The 14,265-nt window shown below is 58.7% G+C and overlaps 2 protein-coding genes across 5 annotated transcripts; both read left to right on the top strand.

Annotated features, from left to right (window-relative positions):
- The first annotated feature begins 4,956 nt into the window (after positions 1 to 4,956).
- On the top strand, positions 4,957 to 9,782 carry CIRBP (cold inducible RNA binding protein). 4 transcript variants are annotated; one of them, XR_007134484.1, is made up of 8 exons: positions 4,957 to 5,056; positions 6,125 to 6,233; positions 6,322 to 6,428; positions 6,522 to 6,660; positions 6,734 to 6,815; positions 6,929 to 6,999; positions 9,318 to 9,448; positions 9,637 to 9,782. XR_007134484.1 is itself a non-coding variant. In XM_047777738.1 (7 exons), the coding sequence occupies exons 2-7, from the start codon at positions 6,131 to 6,133 to the stop codon at positions 7,388 to 7,390; spliced, it is 519 nt and encodes a 172-aa protein (XP_047633694.1). In that variant the 5' UTR covers positions 4,957 to 5,056; positions 6,125 to 6,130; the 3' UTR covers positions 7,391 to 8,115. The 4 variants fall into 4 exon arrangements, 3 of the variants coding, with proteins under 3 accessions (XP_047633694.1, XP_047633693.1, XP_047633695.1); XM_047777738.1 differs by lacking the exons at positions 9,318 to 9,448; positions 9,637 to 9,782 and adding an exon at positions 7,374 to 8,115; XM_047777739.1 differs by lacking the exons at positions 9,318 to 9,448; positions 9,637 to 9,782 and adding an exon at positions 7,374 to 8,115 and having other exon boundaries at positions 4,973 to 5,056; positions 6,092 to 6,233.
- Positions 9,783 to 9,925: 143 nt separating this feature from the next.
- Positions 9,926 to 13,686, top strand: FAM174C (family with sequence similarity 174 member C). Its single transcript, XM_047777740.1, has 3 exons — positions 9,926 to 11,273; positions 12,526 to 12,642; positions 13,328 to 13,686. Coding segments are annotated over exons 1-3 (408 nt in total). The 5' UTR covers positions 9,926 to 10,983; the 3' UTR covers positions 13,329 to 13,686.
- Positions 13,687 to 14,265: the final 579 nt, after the last annotated feature.

Below are 14,265 nucleotides of genomic sequence, written 5' to 3'. Positions count from 1 at the left end.
AGACGCCCACACAGGGCCCCTTGCAGCCACCAGACCCAGATCAACCCGCTTCTCTGTCCGGCACTCACGCACAGCACACCCTCCGCAGTCAAGGGGTAGGCAATGCAACACAGAGACCCCAATATGCAACACCCCACACCCTCACACCCACCCCAGCCTACACTTTGGCACCACAACCTCAATCAACTGTGTGACCCTCAAAACCCACTCTCACCCTGGGCCAAGACAGGCCTGACAAAAGCCACAAAATTTAAGGTCACGCCAGGCAGCCCCAACTCGGACCCTCAGAGACACAGCTCAGGCAAGGCAGTGAACTCCCCCAATGCGCAGGCGCCCCAGCCACAGACACGGTCCACGCCCACAGGGCCAGCGGAGCAGAGCCGCAGGGACAGGGAGGGACAGGCGCCGGGGCCTGTGTGCGCCCTCAGAAATGGGGTTCTTCGTGCATAACCAACAGTTCCCCACGTGTCATGAGGCACCCAAAAAGAGGTGTGGTCTTATTCCTGGTTGCCCTCCCTCACCCTTGCTGACCCAGGGCAGTGCTGCTGCCATACCCATTTCTCAGATGACACACTTGAGGCCCAGAGCAGAGCCTGAATATCACCTATCTGTTCGCTGGACACCTGGGCCATCGTTGACTCTCCAAGGGAGGGATGGTAATTGAGCGCTGGAGGAGTTCTGTAGGCACCTGTGTCTGCCTGCTTGGGTATGGGGGCTGCTGGGTGAGGCCACCTGAACCCCCCGAGCCCCTGGCAGCTGCCCCAGGAAGGAGTGCGCTCCATTGCTGCCACTCCAGTGTTGCCGTGGAGATGACACAGCCCCAATAATGGGTCCTGCTGCCCCTCCCTGTACCTTGGGGGGGGCAAGGTCAAGTGACAGGACAGGGCATAAGTGGGGGTCAGCTCCTTCTGGTCCTAGGGGTGGGGGCTGTGGATATCAGCCCTTTCCCTGTCTCAGAAACCCAGCAGGGTGTATCCCCAGCCCCCACTGAGGCAAGCCTTGGGGTTTCCATGAGCATGCAGGGGTCTCAGTGTGCACAAGGTCTGGCGTTTCACAGACACCTGATGTCTGTCCTGAGCATGAATACAAATTCTTGGTGGTTCCTCCAGGTGTTCCCTGGGTCTGTTCCACAGCCTGCATGCCTGCGGTTTGTGGGGGGGGTCACCAGGATGGCCCATGTGCTGCCTGGCCTTTGCACCCCTGGGACGGGGGTCTGGGCAAGAGCAGAAGAATGGCAGCTTCCACAGTCCTGGGCCATGAGTCACAGGGAGCTCTGTCTAGCCCCCACCCACATCCCCCTCCACCTAGGAGCAGGAGGGAAACTGAGGCCAGGGTGCAGGCAGCTGAATCTCCTGTATTCACAGCAGCAGCCACCTGGGGCCTCCTGGGGATCTCAGATGTTCCCGCCTACTGGCGCAGGTGGGAAATGGCATGGTGGGGCCATTAAACTTCCTCCTGGCTTCTGGCCTTCTGTAGTTCTCCTCCTCCCTAGGAGGCCCTGGCTACTGCTGACATAGCATGTGCCCACCCCAGGGGCATGAGTCATGCCACCAGCCACGGGTACATATGATTGTGAGTCCGGGTCCCCCAAGTCATGCACACCCAGCCCTGTCCCCAGCTGATCCCACATCCCAGTTATGCACAAGCTTTGGGGGACCTCGAACAACCCCCTGTGTTCCTGCACATTAAGCATGACCATGCAAACATGTTTCCAGGTCTGCGCAGGCACACACCTCCACACCGCTTTGCACATAGACACGTGTGAGTGCCATGCACACACTTTCACACCCGGGTGCACATGCTCTATGCCCCACTTTCATGTCCACACAAGCACGGTCCCCAGAGTCCTTGTTTCTCTGTACCCACGAGTCCCCTGCCCACGGGCCTACATGTGCACCACACCTGGCAATGTGCACACACATCCAGTCCCGGCTTCCTCTTCCCTGGCTCTGGGCCCCCGGGGATCTGGGCCAGCAGGGAGGGCTGGAGTCTCTGCCAGGACAGCCCCACTTCCGCGCCCCCGCGGGCGGCCGCCAGGTGCACCGTCCGGGAGGCGGGGAGGGGGCGGTAATTACGCGGCCCCGGGTTCCCCCCCGCAAGCGCCTTTCATCCCGGCCACGCCCGACCTGGGCCCAGACGCTCATTACCGTCTCCCGCCCGGTCATTAGCCGGGGTTGGGGGAGGACCCGGCGTCCCGCGAGCCGGACCCGACGGGGAGGACAGAGAGGGCGTTGCAGGAGCAGGGCTGCCCCCGCCCCCCGTCTCCATGGCAACGCCGGCGCGGGAGGGCGGGGTACCTAGTCCAGGTCTTCTGCGGACGCCTAGGGAGGGGCTTGTGGGTTTGCAGACCCCGACCTCCAGCCTAATCTCGGTCCCGCCGGGCAGGCGGCGAGCACCACGCCACCCGGCGGTAAAAAGCAGCCTCGCCCCCGCCTGCAGCTATTTTGAGCCCCCTCCTTCCCGGCCACCCCCAGCGCTCCGGCGGCGCGGGGGCGGGCTTGGGGGCGTGACGGGAATCTTCTCCCTTGCCGGTGCCTGCGGCCTCTGGCTGGAGCCGGGCAGGGTCGGGGGGAACTGGGGCGGGAGGGAGGGAGGCGGAACCGGGAGCCTCCACCCAGGGTGACAGCGAGGCCTCAGCGCCCCCTTGTGTCCTCGGGGAGAGCGTGGAGCGGCGGCCAAGGCGGAGAAGGTTGTCCCACCCCCCTGAAAGTAAACTTATGGCCCCTCACACCCCCACAAACACGGTCTAGGTTACACATCGAGTCACAGGGACACGCAGACGCCGGTAACCACAGAAAACACAGATACAGTAACACACCTGAGACACAAGCACACAGTTACCACGTAATGCCCAGAGTAGGCGCATCTGGGGATAGGTGCACCTGGGGACAGGTATCCACAGGTGTAGGTCCACATCATGATGGGAACTCAGGATAATCATGGGTACATATGGAGCCCGGTACCCAGCAACAGACTCGTAGTAAGTAAACGTTGTGTGGTGAAATGAATGAGTGAATGAATGAACCAAGCACCTTACAAAACCAGGAGAATGCTGACTTGTGGGGAAGAGCGCGGGGAGGGCAGTGAGTGCTGGAGTAATGGGGGCTCCCATGACTGCAGGGACCCCCCTGGACTGGGGTCAGGAGCTGCCAACCTGACTTTGCTGGAGGAGTAGATCAGAAATGGAGGGGAAGTTACTCCTGGGCTGGGCATACCCGGCCCCAGGCCCTCCCATGGCTGCCGGCAGCAGGAGGGGGAGCTAACTGTTGATTCTGCTCCCTTTAATAACCACCCTGCGTGAGTGGCTGACGCAGCAGCAGGGCTGCTGACGGAGAGTTGTATGGGGGGAGCTGTGGCATGGGGGAGGAGGTGCAGAGACAAGGCTGCCATGAGTCATGAGCTGCTGCCTGGGGAAGGGGATCCTGAGCCAAGGAGGTGTCCCAACGATCCTGTTACAGGAGTCAGCGTCCATGCTCAGGTCCCTACTGCATCAGCTAGATCCAGAACCAGACTCTGTCACTATGGTGTGACAGAGTCTGGCTCCTGGAGTGGGACTGGAACTTTTCTGGGGCAGGCAGCAAAGCAAAGCAGGGGTCTCTGCTCTCAAATCCCCCTGTTTTTATTATGCAGAGGGTCTGCCCTTTTAAGACTTTCTAGGGATATAGCTTGGGCCTCTGGTCTGGGCAGGCAGGGGTCTACACTAGCATTTTGTTGTTGTTGTTAATTTTATGCCTGCACCAGCAGCAGATGGAATTTCCTCAGCCAGGGATTGAATACCTGCCACAGCTGCAACAGTGCCAGATCCTTAACCCACTGCACCAGGTGGGAGATGAAACCCTCGCCTCAGCAGGCAACTTGCTACCCTTAAGCAGCTGTGCAAGCTTTTTCCACCCCATGGAGGGTTCTGGGACACAGAAGGTAGTGTAACCAAGGCCTGGGCAGGGTGAAAGTGGTTGCCGTGAGAGGGGCTCCCATAAAGAGGGCATGGGGATCCAGAGGAGCAGCCGTGGGGGTAAAGATCCCTGCAAACCTGGTTCTCCTGTTGCAGAGGCCTCCGGATTCGGACTTTCATACAGGAAAAAGATTCAGGGGGAGGAGCCAAGGGAGTGCAGAATAGTGTTGGGAGGGTGCTGGAGCACGTGATTAAGGGGAGGCGGGGGCTGAGCTGAATGTTGAGGTCCAGTGGGACTCTGGGCTGCACCCAATTGTGGGTTTGAGAGGCCAGGCATCTAGTGCTGGGATGCACAAAAGGGTCTGGCCAGCTGACTGGGGGTGTGGGCGCTGCACTAGACGGAGTGAAGTCAGGATACAAGTTGGGATTTGTAGGCAAACTGGGTTGGGTGAAATTGGGGTACCCCAAAGTTGTAAAGTAGGCAGAATGGGATCATGACGAATATTTTTGGGAGGGCTTTGGGGCCAGTCACGTTAAGCGGGACATTCAGGAGCATTGGGTTCTGGGCACTCTGGGGTGTCAGTTACACGTTGGCAAATATATAAGAACTGATGTCAGGATTCATCAGTTGGGGAGTCTGAGAGCTGATCCTCAGGTGCGTATGGGGATCTGGCTGAGGTCCTATGTCGGCGATTATTGGAGCACTGCAAAGGACGGGGTTGCAGCGGCCAGGGAGCTTTCCCAGGAGGAAGCAGCAGCCTGAACCCCTTTTGTTCCCCGCCGCAGGCCGGGGACTGGCATGCGGAAGTGGGTCAGCTCCGCCCAGCAGCGCGCTGGCCCCGCCCCCCGTCGTGGTCTGGAGACAGCAGACCATGCGCATCCCCGCCAGGCACTTTGACCCCCGCCAGCACGCGGGAGGGGGCGGGGTCGGCACAGGCCCGGCCCCCCAACTCGTAAATGTGAGGCACAGCCACGCCCTCAGGGGCCCTGGATTGGCCGACTCGGGGCGGGGGGATGGGGGCGGGCTTAGTGGGGGCGGGTCCCAGCGGCAGCGTACAAAAGGCCGTACCCGGAAACTGCCCCCCCTCATTCGCGCGTTAGAAGGCTCAGGCCGTTGTGCTGTGCTGTCTTCCCGCCTGCGCCAGGGACCTGCCCAACTCAGTGGTGAGGGCCCTGGCGGTACCGACTCCGCGGGCCCGGGGCGGCGGGCGGCCTGCAGCTGGCCGGCCAAGGCGGGGCGGCGGCAGCACGCCCCTGGGCGGGGGGCGGTGCCGGGGCGGGCCCGGGGTGGAGTCCGCTCCGCCGGCGGAGAGGGGTTGCGGAGACCGGGCCTTGCCGCGGCCGGAGGACGTTCTCCGCGGGCCAGAGCGCCGCGAGCGGGTCACCGCCGTAAAATGGCGGCCGCGAGCGCGAGGCTGCGCCCAGCGAAATGGCGGGAGCCCCGGGTACCCGGATGGAGTGGCGCAAGCCACGGGCGGGGCGCATGCGCGGGGGCGGGGCCGGGGCTCCTCCCCTTTTTCCTGTTGGAGTTGTGTGAGGGCAACACATCATGGGTGCCGCCCACTCTCCGATCCCCAGGTTTGGGCCCAAACTTGCAAGGGGTTGCAAGGCTGCGGGTCGTCTTCAGGCCTGGTTTTGGAGTCATTCAGCTCAGGCTCCTTTTCTATAAAGGGTCGCTTTAAGTCAGCACCTCCCCACATCCCGCTCCTTTTTAACATCATAGCACCCTACAGTAGACCAAGCACTTTGCCGCCCCTGTATAATAGGGTTAGAAGTTAGCTCCCTCTCCACCCTCCGACATGTTTGCAAAAGACAGAAGCCAGTGTGCACTCAGCCGGTGGCAGTGGAGATTGATGCCTTCCTTCATTGTCCAGCCCTAAACGTCCTGAGAGGGTGTCAGTGTAGCTGGAGTTTTGGGGTCCCAAATCCAGGCAGCACTGAAGAGTGCTTGCTGCAGAACTGCGGTCTGGCCCTAGCCTTCGGGGAGCCCCCGACTTCGGGAGTGGAGTTGGCCCAAGCACAGAAAAAGGGGCAAGAGGGAGTGATGAAGGAATCAAGGGCTTGTTTGAATTAAGCCCTAGGTATGAGCTTGGGATGGTTAAAGGGCACAAAAGCAATTTTCCAATGTTTGCCCCAGGAGCGTGTGTTATTTGTCTAAAGTAAAAAACGGCGAGGGGGTGATCCTCCTGGCCCCTGCAGGACCTCTGAGGATTTCAGTGATGTTTGCCACAGGTGAGCATGGCATCAGACGAGGGCAAACTTTTCGTTGGAGGGCTGAGCTTTGACACCAATGAGCAGTCGCTGGAGCAGGTCTTCTCAAAATATGGGCAGATCTCAGAAGGTGAGGCTGGTTCCAGATTGGCTGGCGGCTGAGCAAGGCTGCTTATAGGGAGAGCTGGGTACTGACCTCAGACCTCTCCCTTGCACAGTGGTAGTAGTGAAGGACAGGGAGACCCAGCGATCGAGGGGCTTTGGGTTTGTCACCTTTGAGAACATTGATGACGCCAAGGACGCTATGATGGCCATGAACGGGAAGGTGAGAGGCGGCTGTCCCGGGGTCCAGAAGGTCTGGGCTGCAACCTGAGCGTGGGAGGTGCGGGGGCTAACCATATCAACTTCTGGTCTCCAGTCTGTGGATGGGCGGCAGATCCGGGTTGACCAGGCCGGCAAGTCATCTGATAACCGATCCCGTGGGTACCGAGGTGGCTCCTCGGGGGGCCGGGGCTTCTTCCGTGGGGGCCGAGGCCGGGGCCGTGGGTTCTCCAGAGGTGAGTGCAACTTGCAGGGAAGAGGTGGGGGCACTGCTTCAAGAGCTGACACTCACTTCTTGTCTCTGTATAGGAGGAGGGGATCGAGGCTATGGTGGTAGCCGGTTCGAGTCCAGGAGTGGGGGCTATGGCGGCTCCAGGGACTACTACAGCAGGTGAGGGTGGTGGGCCCATCTAGGGGCCAAGGGTGTCTGCCTGGATGCTGGCATGTGGGCTGCTCTGAGTAGCCTAAGGTACTGTCCAGCGCCCATCCATGTCCTTCCTACAGCCGGAGTCAGGGTGGCGGCTATGGTGACCGGAGCTCAGGCGGGTCCTACAGAGACAGCTACGACAGTTACGGTAAGTGGCGCTCTGAGGTCCTGCAGTGGGAGCACAGTGAGCCTTAGTGCCCTTTGTGGGCAGCGCTCAGACCTGCTCACTGCTTGCCCACAAGGTCCAAGACTGCCCTCCTGGGTCTTGGTGCCAGCAGCCATTTCTACCACAAACATAATCGTGAAACCAGATTGACCGAGAAGGAAAGGGAGAGCGAGGGCCCACGGAGCAGGCAGCATAAGTGCATGTGGGCCTGCCGTCGCCCGCCACCCTCGGCCGTGGGGGGGTTGGTTGCCCCCGAGGCCGCAGGGCTGAGCCCCCAGGTCTGGGCCCGGGCGTGGAATGCTGCGTCCTGTCGCGTGCTTCAGTGCCTTTACACTGTGCCTGCTTCTTCTTCTCAGCTACACACAACGAGTAAAAATCCTGCTCAAGATCGTCCTTCCAATGGCTGTATATTTAAAGATTTTGGGAGCTCCGCTGAATCGTTAATGTGTAGTGAATCCACCTCCTTGTACCCACTTTTGTAGTCTTATCAGTTCCTATCTTGTCAAACACAGCCTGACTGCTTCTGACCCCAGATGGCCTCATTACTACAGTTTTCTTTTTAAAGAAGTGCCGTCTGTTTTTGAGGATTTTAAACATGTTTTGCAAAGCACTTCAGGTTTTACTTTTTATCGTGAGCCATGAGCTTTTTAGAAAAATCATTGAGGGTTGCGAGAGTTTGAGTTTGGGTTGTGTTGCCTTTTTTCTCTTTTTCGTGGGGTCGGCCCCAAGTAGTTAGGGGCCCCAAGTCACTTGTCTTTTGAGTCTGAACGGACTCTGAATCCGCTCTTTGGCAGAAGCTGAGCACACTGTGGCTTTTTTTCAGCTCCGTGTAATGTTCCTGAGCGTAGCATGGTATGGTAGGACCGGGTGGCGGCAGAGGTGCCTGGCTGCCTGGCCCCACCGCCCCTCTGTACTGTATCATCCACGGTAGACTTGCAGACGTCCCAAGAGTTTCTTGAAAATGTTTATTTATATTGTCTTTTTTTTACTGGAAGACGTGTGCATATGTCATTGATGTTGTATTTGAAGTGGCTAAGGAATTCTTGTATGCAGTTTTCTTTGGCTTCACGAAGCCGATTAAAAGCCCGTCTGAATGAACCTGCTCTGACCATCTCCCTTTGATCACACCACACTTTCCCTGCTGCGGACTCGCAGCAGGCAGACCTGAGCAGAGAGGGCAGCTTGAGGATTAGGTCCACCAGTCCTTCCTGAGGCTGCCAAGAGCTAGAGGAGAAAGGCAGAGGCAATGACGCTGGCCAGGCCCCTGTGACAGCGGACTGCCACTGGTCCCAGTTAGGTGAGCAGGTGGGTGATGGGAGTGGGCTCTTGGACCACAGGGCAGCACCGGGAGGTCTCTGGCAGTGGCAGCCAGAGGGCTCGACAGGGCGGGCAGCCAAGCAGGGACGGTGGACACCCGGGCACCTGACACTGACCCCGAGCACTTTAGTTTAGAAGCAGGCCAGAGAGTGGACGTAAGCAGTGTCCTTGGGTGACCCCAGATTGACCAGTTTGTTAGCTAGCTCTGCTGTTGCTTTACAAGTTCTGAGCGTTCTCTGCTAGCCTATGGAAGCTGCAGCCCCTCGGAGGACAGAAGTGTTGTGCGCCCAACAGAAACCTCTGAGACGCAAGCTGCTCCCTGGGCTAGCTCATATGTGGAGATAGTCCTGTAATTCGAGGTAACTCCTTTTGCTCGTCCACATCCCTCTTCTTGTCCAGAGCTCTTTTGAAAGTAAAGTCATATAACCGGGGAATGTTCCTTTGACTGGTTTTTGCTCTTCCATTTTTTTTCTTTTTTTCTTTCTTTTTTTTTTTTTAAATCAAGCTAGACGTAAAGGCAGAGCCCAGCCGTTTGCCCTTTCCTGCCTGCGACCAGGCATTCGGCCAGGCAGCTGTGCCTCACCAGTAGGTTCGATCCATAAGCAGGATTGGAGACCACCGAACGGCCCTGCCTTTTGGATTTTTTTTGTTCATCAGTTGTCTTCTCAAGACCTCTTTAAGTCACTCTGCTAACTAGCTCTCTGATGTCTATTGCTGCCATGAGTTTTTTCTCAGAGCCCACGCCAATTTCTAAGCAGCTCCTTCCCAAGTGGGTAATCGGGCTTGAGAGTGGAAGGTGGCCTGGCCCATCTGAAAGGCACAGGCCTGCCCTGGGCATGCCGGCCTGTGGCAGGGCTTCTAGGATTGGCCCCGATGACTAGCTTGAGACCCTTCCAGGAGCTGTGGATGGTTTTGGGGGAGGTGGGGAGGGCAGCTGTGAGCTCAGCGTGGGCATCAAGGTTAACACTCCTTTGCTTTGACAGGTTGAGTGGAAGCCAGTGCAACTCAGAAGGGTGGCCTGAGAGCTGTAGGGACCTGGGGTAACGTCCCAGGAAGGAATCACCTTGAAGCCTGAGGCAGAGGCACAGCTGCCTGCCCTCACAGACCTTCACCTGTAAGTGCTTTTCAGGGTGGGAGATGTGTGGCCCTTTGGCCCTGGCAGTGCCTGGCCCTTGCAGTGGATTCTCTACTGGTTTTGTGACATCCCCCCCCCCCCCCTCCCGCCCCCAAGGGCCACGTCTGTGCCTCCTGCTGGAGCAGTGCTCTTGCTCTCCCCCTCACCCCTCCTCATCTTTCCAGCAGGTGCTTCACTGGCAAGGTCAGGGTGCGGGGCTTCCAGGAGGACAGGCACATGGCCCTTGTGTGACAGCCAGTCATACGCGACTGTGACAAGACAAATGTGGAAATCACACTTGAATAAAGGGATGGCGTGTCCACCAAAAATCTGACTCTGGTGTGGGGTGTGGTGCGGCCGTGTAGGGCTGGTGGCAAGGGGTATGGTGAGGCATCCACTACAAAAAGCCTCTTCTGCCCTTTGTTCAGGGACATAAGGGTTACTTCATTATCTCCTGGGGATGTTCTCTTGGGGTCTGAGGAGCATGGTCAGTCCACTCCCAAAGAGGAGGTGGTCCCTTGGCACCTGCTCTTGGGTGGGTACACATCTCTGGCAGGGCCCAGGCTGAGGTCTTTTTCTTTTCTTTTTTGTCTTTTTAGGTCTGCACCCGTAGCGTACGGAGGTTCCCAGTGTAGAGGTCAAACTGGAGCTGTAGCTGCTGGCCTAAGCTACAGTCACAGCAACACTAGGTCCGAGACTCGTCTGTCACCCACATAGCTCATGGCAATGCCCGGATCCTTAACCCACTGAGCAAAGTCAGGGGTCGAACCTGCATCCTCATGGATGCTAGTCAGATTCATTTCCGCTGAGCCACAGTGGTAACTCCCAGGCTGGGGTCTTGGCAGAGTGAGGGGGCACCTTCATCTTTGCCGTCCTTGCTTCCAAGGCTGGTTGCCTCCTTCTCTGGTCTTGGGTGTAGAGCATTAGGGTCAAGCCCTGGTTCTAGCTGCTTTGGGCTCTGAGGCAGTCCCCTTCACCCACCCCAACCCCTGCAGCGTCCGGCTTTTTGTGGACCGAGTCTTACACATCCCCACCACCGTTCTCCCATGGGGTGTGTCTGGTTCTTCCTGGCCTCTTCCCAAAAGAGGATGCCCAGTCTCACAGCCGGGACTGGTGTCCCCTTTGGGAGGGTCAGGGCCAGGGGTTCCCCCTGCTGTTGTCACTGAAACGTAGGGCAAGTGGAGGCTGGGGCCGAGGACGCATGAATTCCCAGGGCCAGGGTGGGAGGAAGGCCCGTTGGGCAGGTTGTGCCTGCTCCGCCCCCTCGCAGTCTGACGCTGCAGGACCTGCGCCTGTGGCCTGGCGATGGGGCGGCGGTGGGAACAGAACTGAGGCTCTGAGCCTACCAGGGTTTGGCCTTGAGCGATGCGGAACTACCCAGGGCTTGGGTGAGGCGAAGTGACCAACCGGGGGCGGGGCCGGGGCGGAAGTTCCGGGTAGTGGGCACCGCCCCCGCGGGCCATTGGCTGGTACCCGCCCCCGCGCTAGTGACTGACACTCGCGGGGCGCAGCGCAGCCACTGCTTCCGCCGGGCCATGGGGCCGCGCGTGCTGCCGCCGCGGCTCCTACTGCTGCTGCCGCCGGCGCTATTGCTGCCGGCGCTGCTGTGCGGAGCCGAGGAGGCCGCGCCCCCATCGCTGCGCTCTACTCAGGCCGCACTGTCGCCGCCGCCCGCCGTGACGAACGGGAGCCAGCCGGGCGCGCCGCACAACAGCACACACCAGGGGCCGCTGGGCTCGCCAGGCTCGCCGCTGGTGCGCTCCATCTACGTGGTCACGGGCCTCATCTGCCTGGCCTTGCTCTACTTCCTCATCCGGGCTTTCAGGTGCGTCATGCGCACGCTACTGCCGCCGCCCTGGCATGGCTAATCAGCTTGCGCTTTGCGCCTCATGTGATGGGGCGCGAGAGCCCCGCCTCTCTGGTGCTGTTTGTCCGTGTCACGTGCCCGGGTGGGTTGGGCCAGACAGTCACGTGACGCGCCGCTGTTTCATAACGCCGGGGTGCTGCTCTCTCCTTTATAGACTTAGGCTGGGAGGTTGGAGTTTGTGGGGTGCTGTGGGTTCCCGGAGTGCCCGGGGCATTTTGCAGCTCCCTCAGCCTGGCGACGAGCACAGCAACCGCCAACCCGACTTGAGTCTGCGATCCCGGACTGGCTATGTCCTTCTCTGTAGTTAATGCCCACAGACCAGCCTGGTCCCACAGGCTGAGCCAGACCGGAGCCCGCGCCCCGCGCCCCGGAACCTTTCGCCTACTGTTTTTTCAGCCCGGAGCAGTTTGTGGTTTTAAGCGTCTAGGTTCTGCACATGCTTTCCTCAAAGAATCGAGGGAGTTTTTCTCTCCTCCGTTGGCACTACTGTGGGTACACAGTGTTCTTTTTCCCGCTGAGTACTTGCTGCATCCACCGCAGAGGCCCCCCCACCTATCCCCTTTCTCTGGTGGTGATCAGGAGCCAGGGCTTTTGCCTGAGGCAGTCCTCAATTTGAACTCTGGAAAACCTTCACTCTTAGAGTCAGTCTTCTCATCAGTAAAATGGAATGACAGTGCCCCCTCCGCCCCCCTGCCCGATCCTAGCCTAGGGTCTTCCACCCTGAGAGCTTGTCAAGGGACATGTCCACCTCCTGTTACTGATATAAGAAGAACCAATAATCATTGTGATCATTTTTTTTTTTTTTACTACCACACCTATGGCAAATGGAAGGTCCTGGGTCAGGGGTCAAAATGGAGCTGCAGCTGTGGTCTGCTCTGCAGTCACAGCAACGCTGGATCCAAGCCACACTTGTGACCTATGCTGAAGCTTGCAACAACGCCAGATCCTTAACCCACTGAGCAAGGGGTCAGGGATCAAACCTACATCCTCACAGAGACAACACTGGGTCCTTAACTTGCTGAACCATAGTGGGAACTCTCTTTGTGACCAGTATGAGAAGAAGCACAATCAGACCAGGAAGGTTCACAGTAAGGCTTTGGGGGCCTAGCAGAAGAGGATTCTTGGAGAAGGAGGGGAGGGGGAAGGGGTGTCAGCAGCTCCTGGGGGTTGGCATGAGAGGGCCACTGAGCGAGCCTGGGCCTGCTTTCAGGTTGAAAAAGCCACAGCGGAGGCGGTACGGGCTCCTGGCCAACAGCGAGGACCCCACTGAGACAGCCTCGTTGGATAGCGATGAGGAGACGGTCTTTGAAACAAAGAATCTGAGATGGTAGGGCAGCCCTCCCCACACTTTTCAGGGGTTCTTGTGGGGGGCCAGGGGCGGTAAGCTGGAGAGTCAGGAAGACTGCCAACCCACGAGGTCCTCAACATAATCGGCACAGGGCAGTGGTGGGGCCTGGAGTGAGCACTGGCCTTGCATTCAAAGTCTGTGGCCTTATTCAAGGCTCGTCCCTCTCCCAGCCTCAGTTTCCTATTTCTTTAAGATGGAGACAGTCAACCGTGGTTGGTCAAGATCAATGTCAGAGATGGAGAGTTAATTCTTGTGGGGTGCTACCAAGGGGGATGGGGTGCGGAGGAAGTTCCTATGTGGGGCAATGGGTTAAGAATCTGATGTTGCAGCAGCTGTGGCGAAGGTTGCAACTGCGGCACAGGTTTATTCTCTGGCTCAGAAACTTCCACGTGCCATGGGTGAGGGGGTTAAAAAAGAGAAAGACAAAGGGGGTCCAGAGATGGCCTCTCCCTGGCCCCAGCCCCAGGTAGAGCACCCCAGGCAGAAGGAATAGAAGAGACAAAGAGGGCTGGCAACTGAAGTGATTCAGGGACCATTGGGCGCAGAGCCAATGACAGGGCCTGAGTGGGGAGTGATGGCCCATTTAATCCCAGCCTGTTGGGGGGCTCAGGCAGGGAAGCTGCTCCCCACCCCACACTTCTCATCTCCTACCCATTGCTTCTAGATATTCATGTTGGGAAGGCGGCATTTTCAGCGGCCCTGGGGGACAGACAGGAGACAGGGCCCACCGATTCTCCTGCTGGACCAGAGAGCTTGTGTGGGACCTACCTGGCCACCTGAAGCCACCTCAGCCCTCCAGATGGACAAGACTGCCTAGGATACTGGCTGGAAGTCAGAGGGGCCCTGGTAGCCCCACCCAGGACTCTGAGGTCCCCTGGCCACATTGTGACTTGTGTCAGTTGCTCTTCCTGGTGGGGATATGGCAGCCCCGAGTTGAGGCCTGGTAGGTGGGAGGGCTAAGGGGTCTGTCTGGAAGTACCTAACCCCTGGGCTGGGGACAATAAAGGCAGCAGTGGTTTTGCAGCTGGTACCAAGTTCCAGAGAGGGCCAGAGTCAGTGTCCTGGCTCTTTGGTTGGGGGTGGGGAACAGATGTGGACCCCATGTGGGCTGTAGTTCTCCCACTTAATGACCACTTGGCCCCATCCCCAGCTGTCCACAGGGTCCACTGAGAAATCCCATGAAGTAGGCAGAGAGATGGGGAGGATCTATCTGACCTGCCTGGATAAAGGCCCTGCCAGTCATTGCTTCCAGGCAGAGAGAGAACTGCTATTCATCCATCAAAGCCCTTGCTTAAGGGCTCCCTGCTCCATGCTTCCTTCAGCCCGGGGCCCCTCAAAGGCCATGCCCTCTGGAATTCCCACCTCTCCCAAACTCGTACCATTACTTAGTGGGCGTTTTCCAAGGCGCACCAGGCCGTGGTGAACAGGTCTGGAACTTCCTGCGGCCCGAGGACCCCTGTGCCCACCCTGCCTTTCCCCCATCAGCCTCCCGTGGCATCACTGATCAATCTGATCCCCTTTCTCAGACACCTGAGAGATATCCTGGCACTCAGCCCCCATCTCTGGTGAGTGGCTTGATGAGTTCCTCTGTGGCCATTGTTT

The sequence above is a fragment of the Phacochoerus africanus genome, chromosome 4 (genome assembly GCF_016906955.1).
Source record: "Phacochoerus africanus isolate WHEZ1 chromosome 4, ROS_Pafr_v1, whole genome shotgun sequence".
Taxonomy (NCBI): Eukaryota; Metazoa; Chordata; class Mammalia; order Artiodactyla; family Suidae; genus Phacochoerus; species Phacochoerus africanus.
The sequence above is the reverse complement of the archived record's forward strand: the minus strand, read 5'-3'. Positions and strand labels throughout refer to the sequence as shown.

Excerpts from the sequence above, each read along its gene's own strand:
- CIRBP (XM_047777737.1), top strand. The coding sequence starts at position 6,131 with ATGGCATCAGACGAGGGCAAACTTTTCGTTGGAGGGCTGAGCTTTGAC. Across the intron at positions 6,661-6,733 it reads GGGCCGTGGGTTCTCCAGAG|GAGGAGGGGATCGAGGCTAT; the intron begins GTGAGTGCAACT and ends GTCTCTGTATAG. Across the intron at positions 6,816-6,928 it reads TCCAGGGACTACTACAGCAG|CCGGAGTCAGGGTGGCGGCT; the intron begins GTGAGGGTGGTG and ends TCCTTCCTACAG.
- FAM174C (XM_047777740.1), top strand. The coding sequence starts at position 10,984 with ATGGGGCCGCGCGTGCTGCCGCCGCGGCTCCTACTGCTGCTGCCGCCG. Across the intron at positions 11,274-12,525 it reads TTCCTCATCCGGGCTTTCAG|GTTGAAAAAGCCACAGCGGA; the intron begins GTGCGTCATGCG and ends GCCTGCTTTCAG.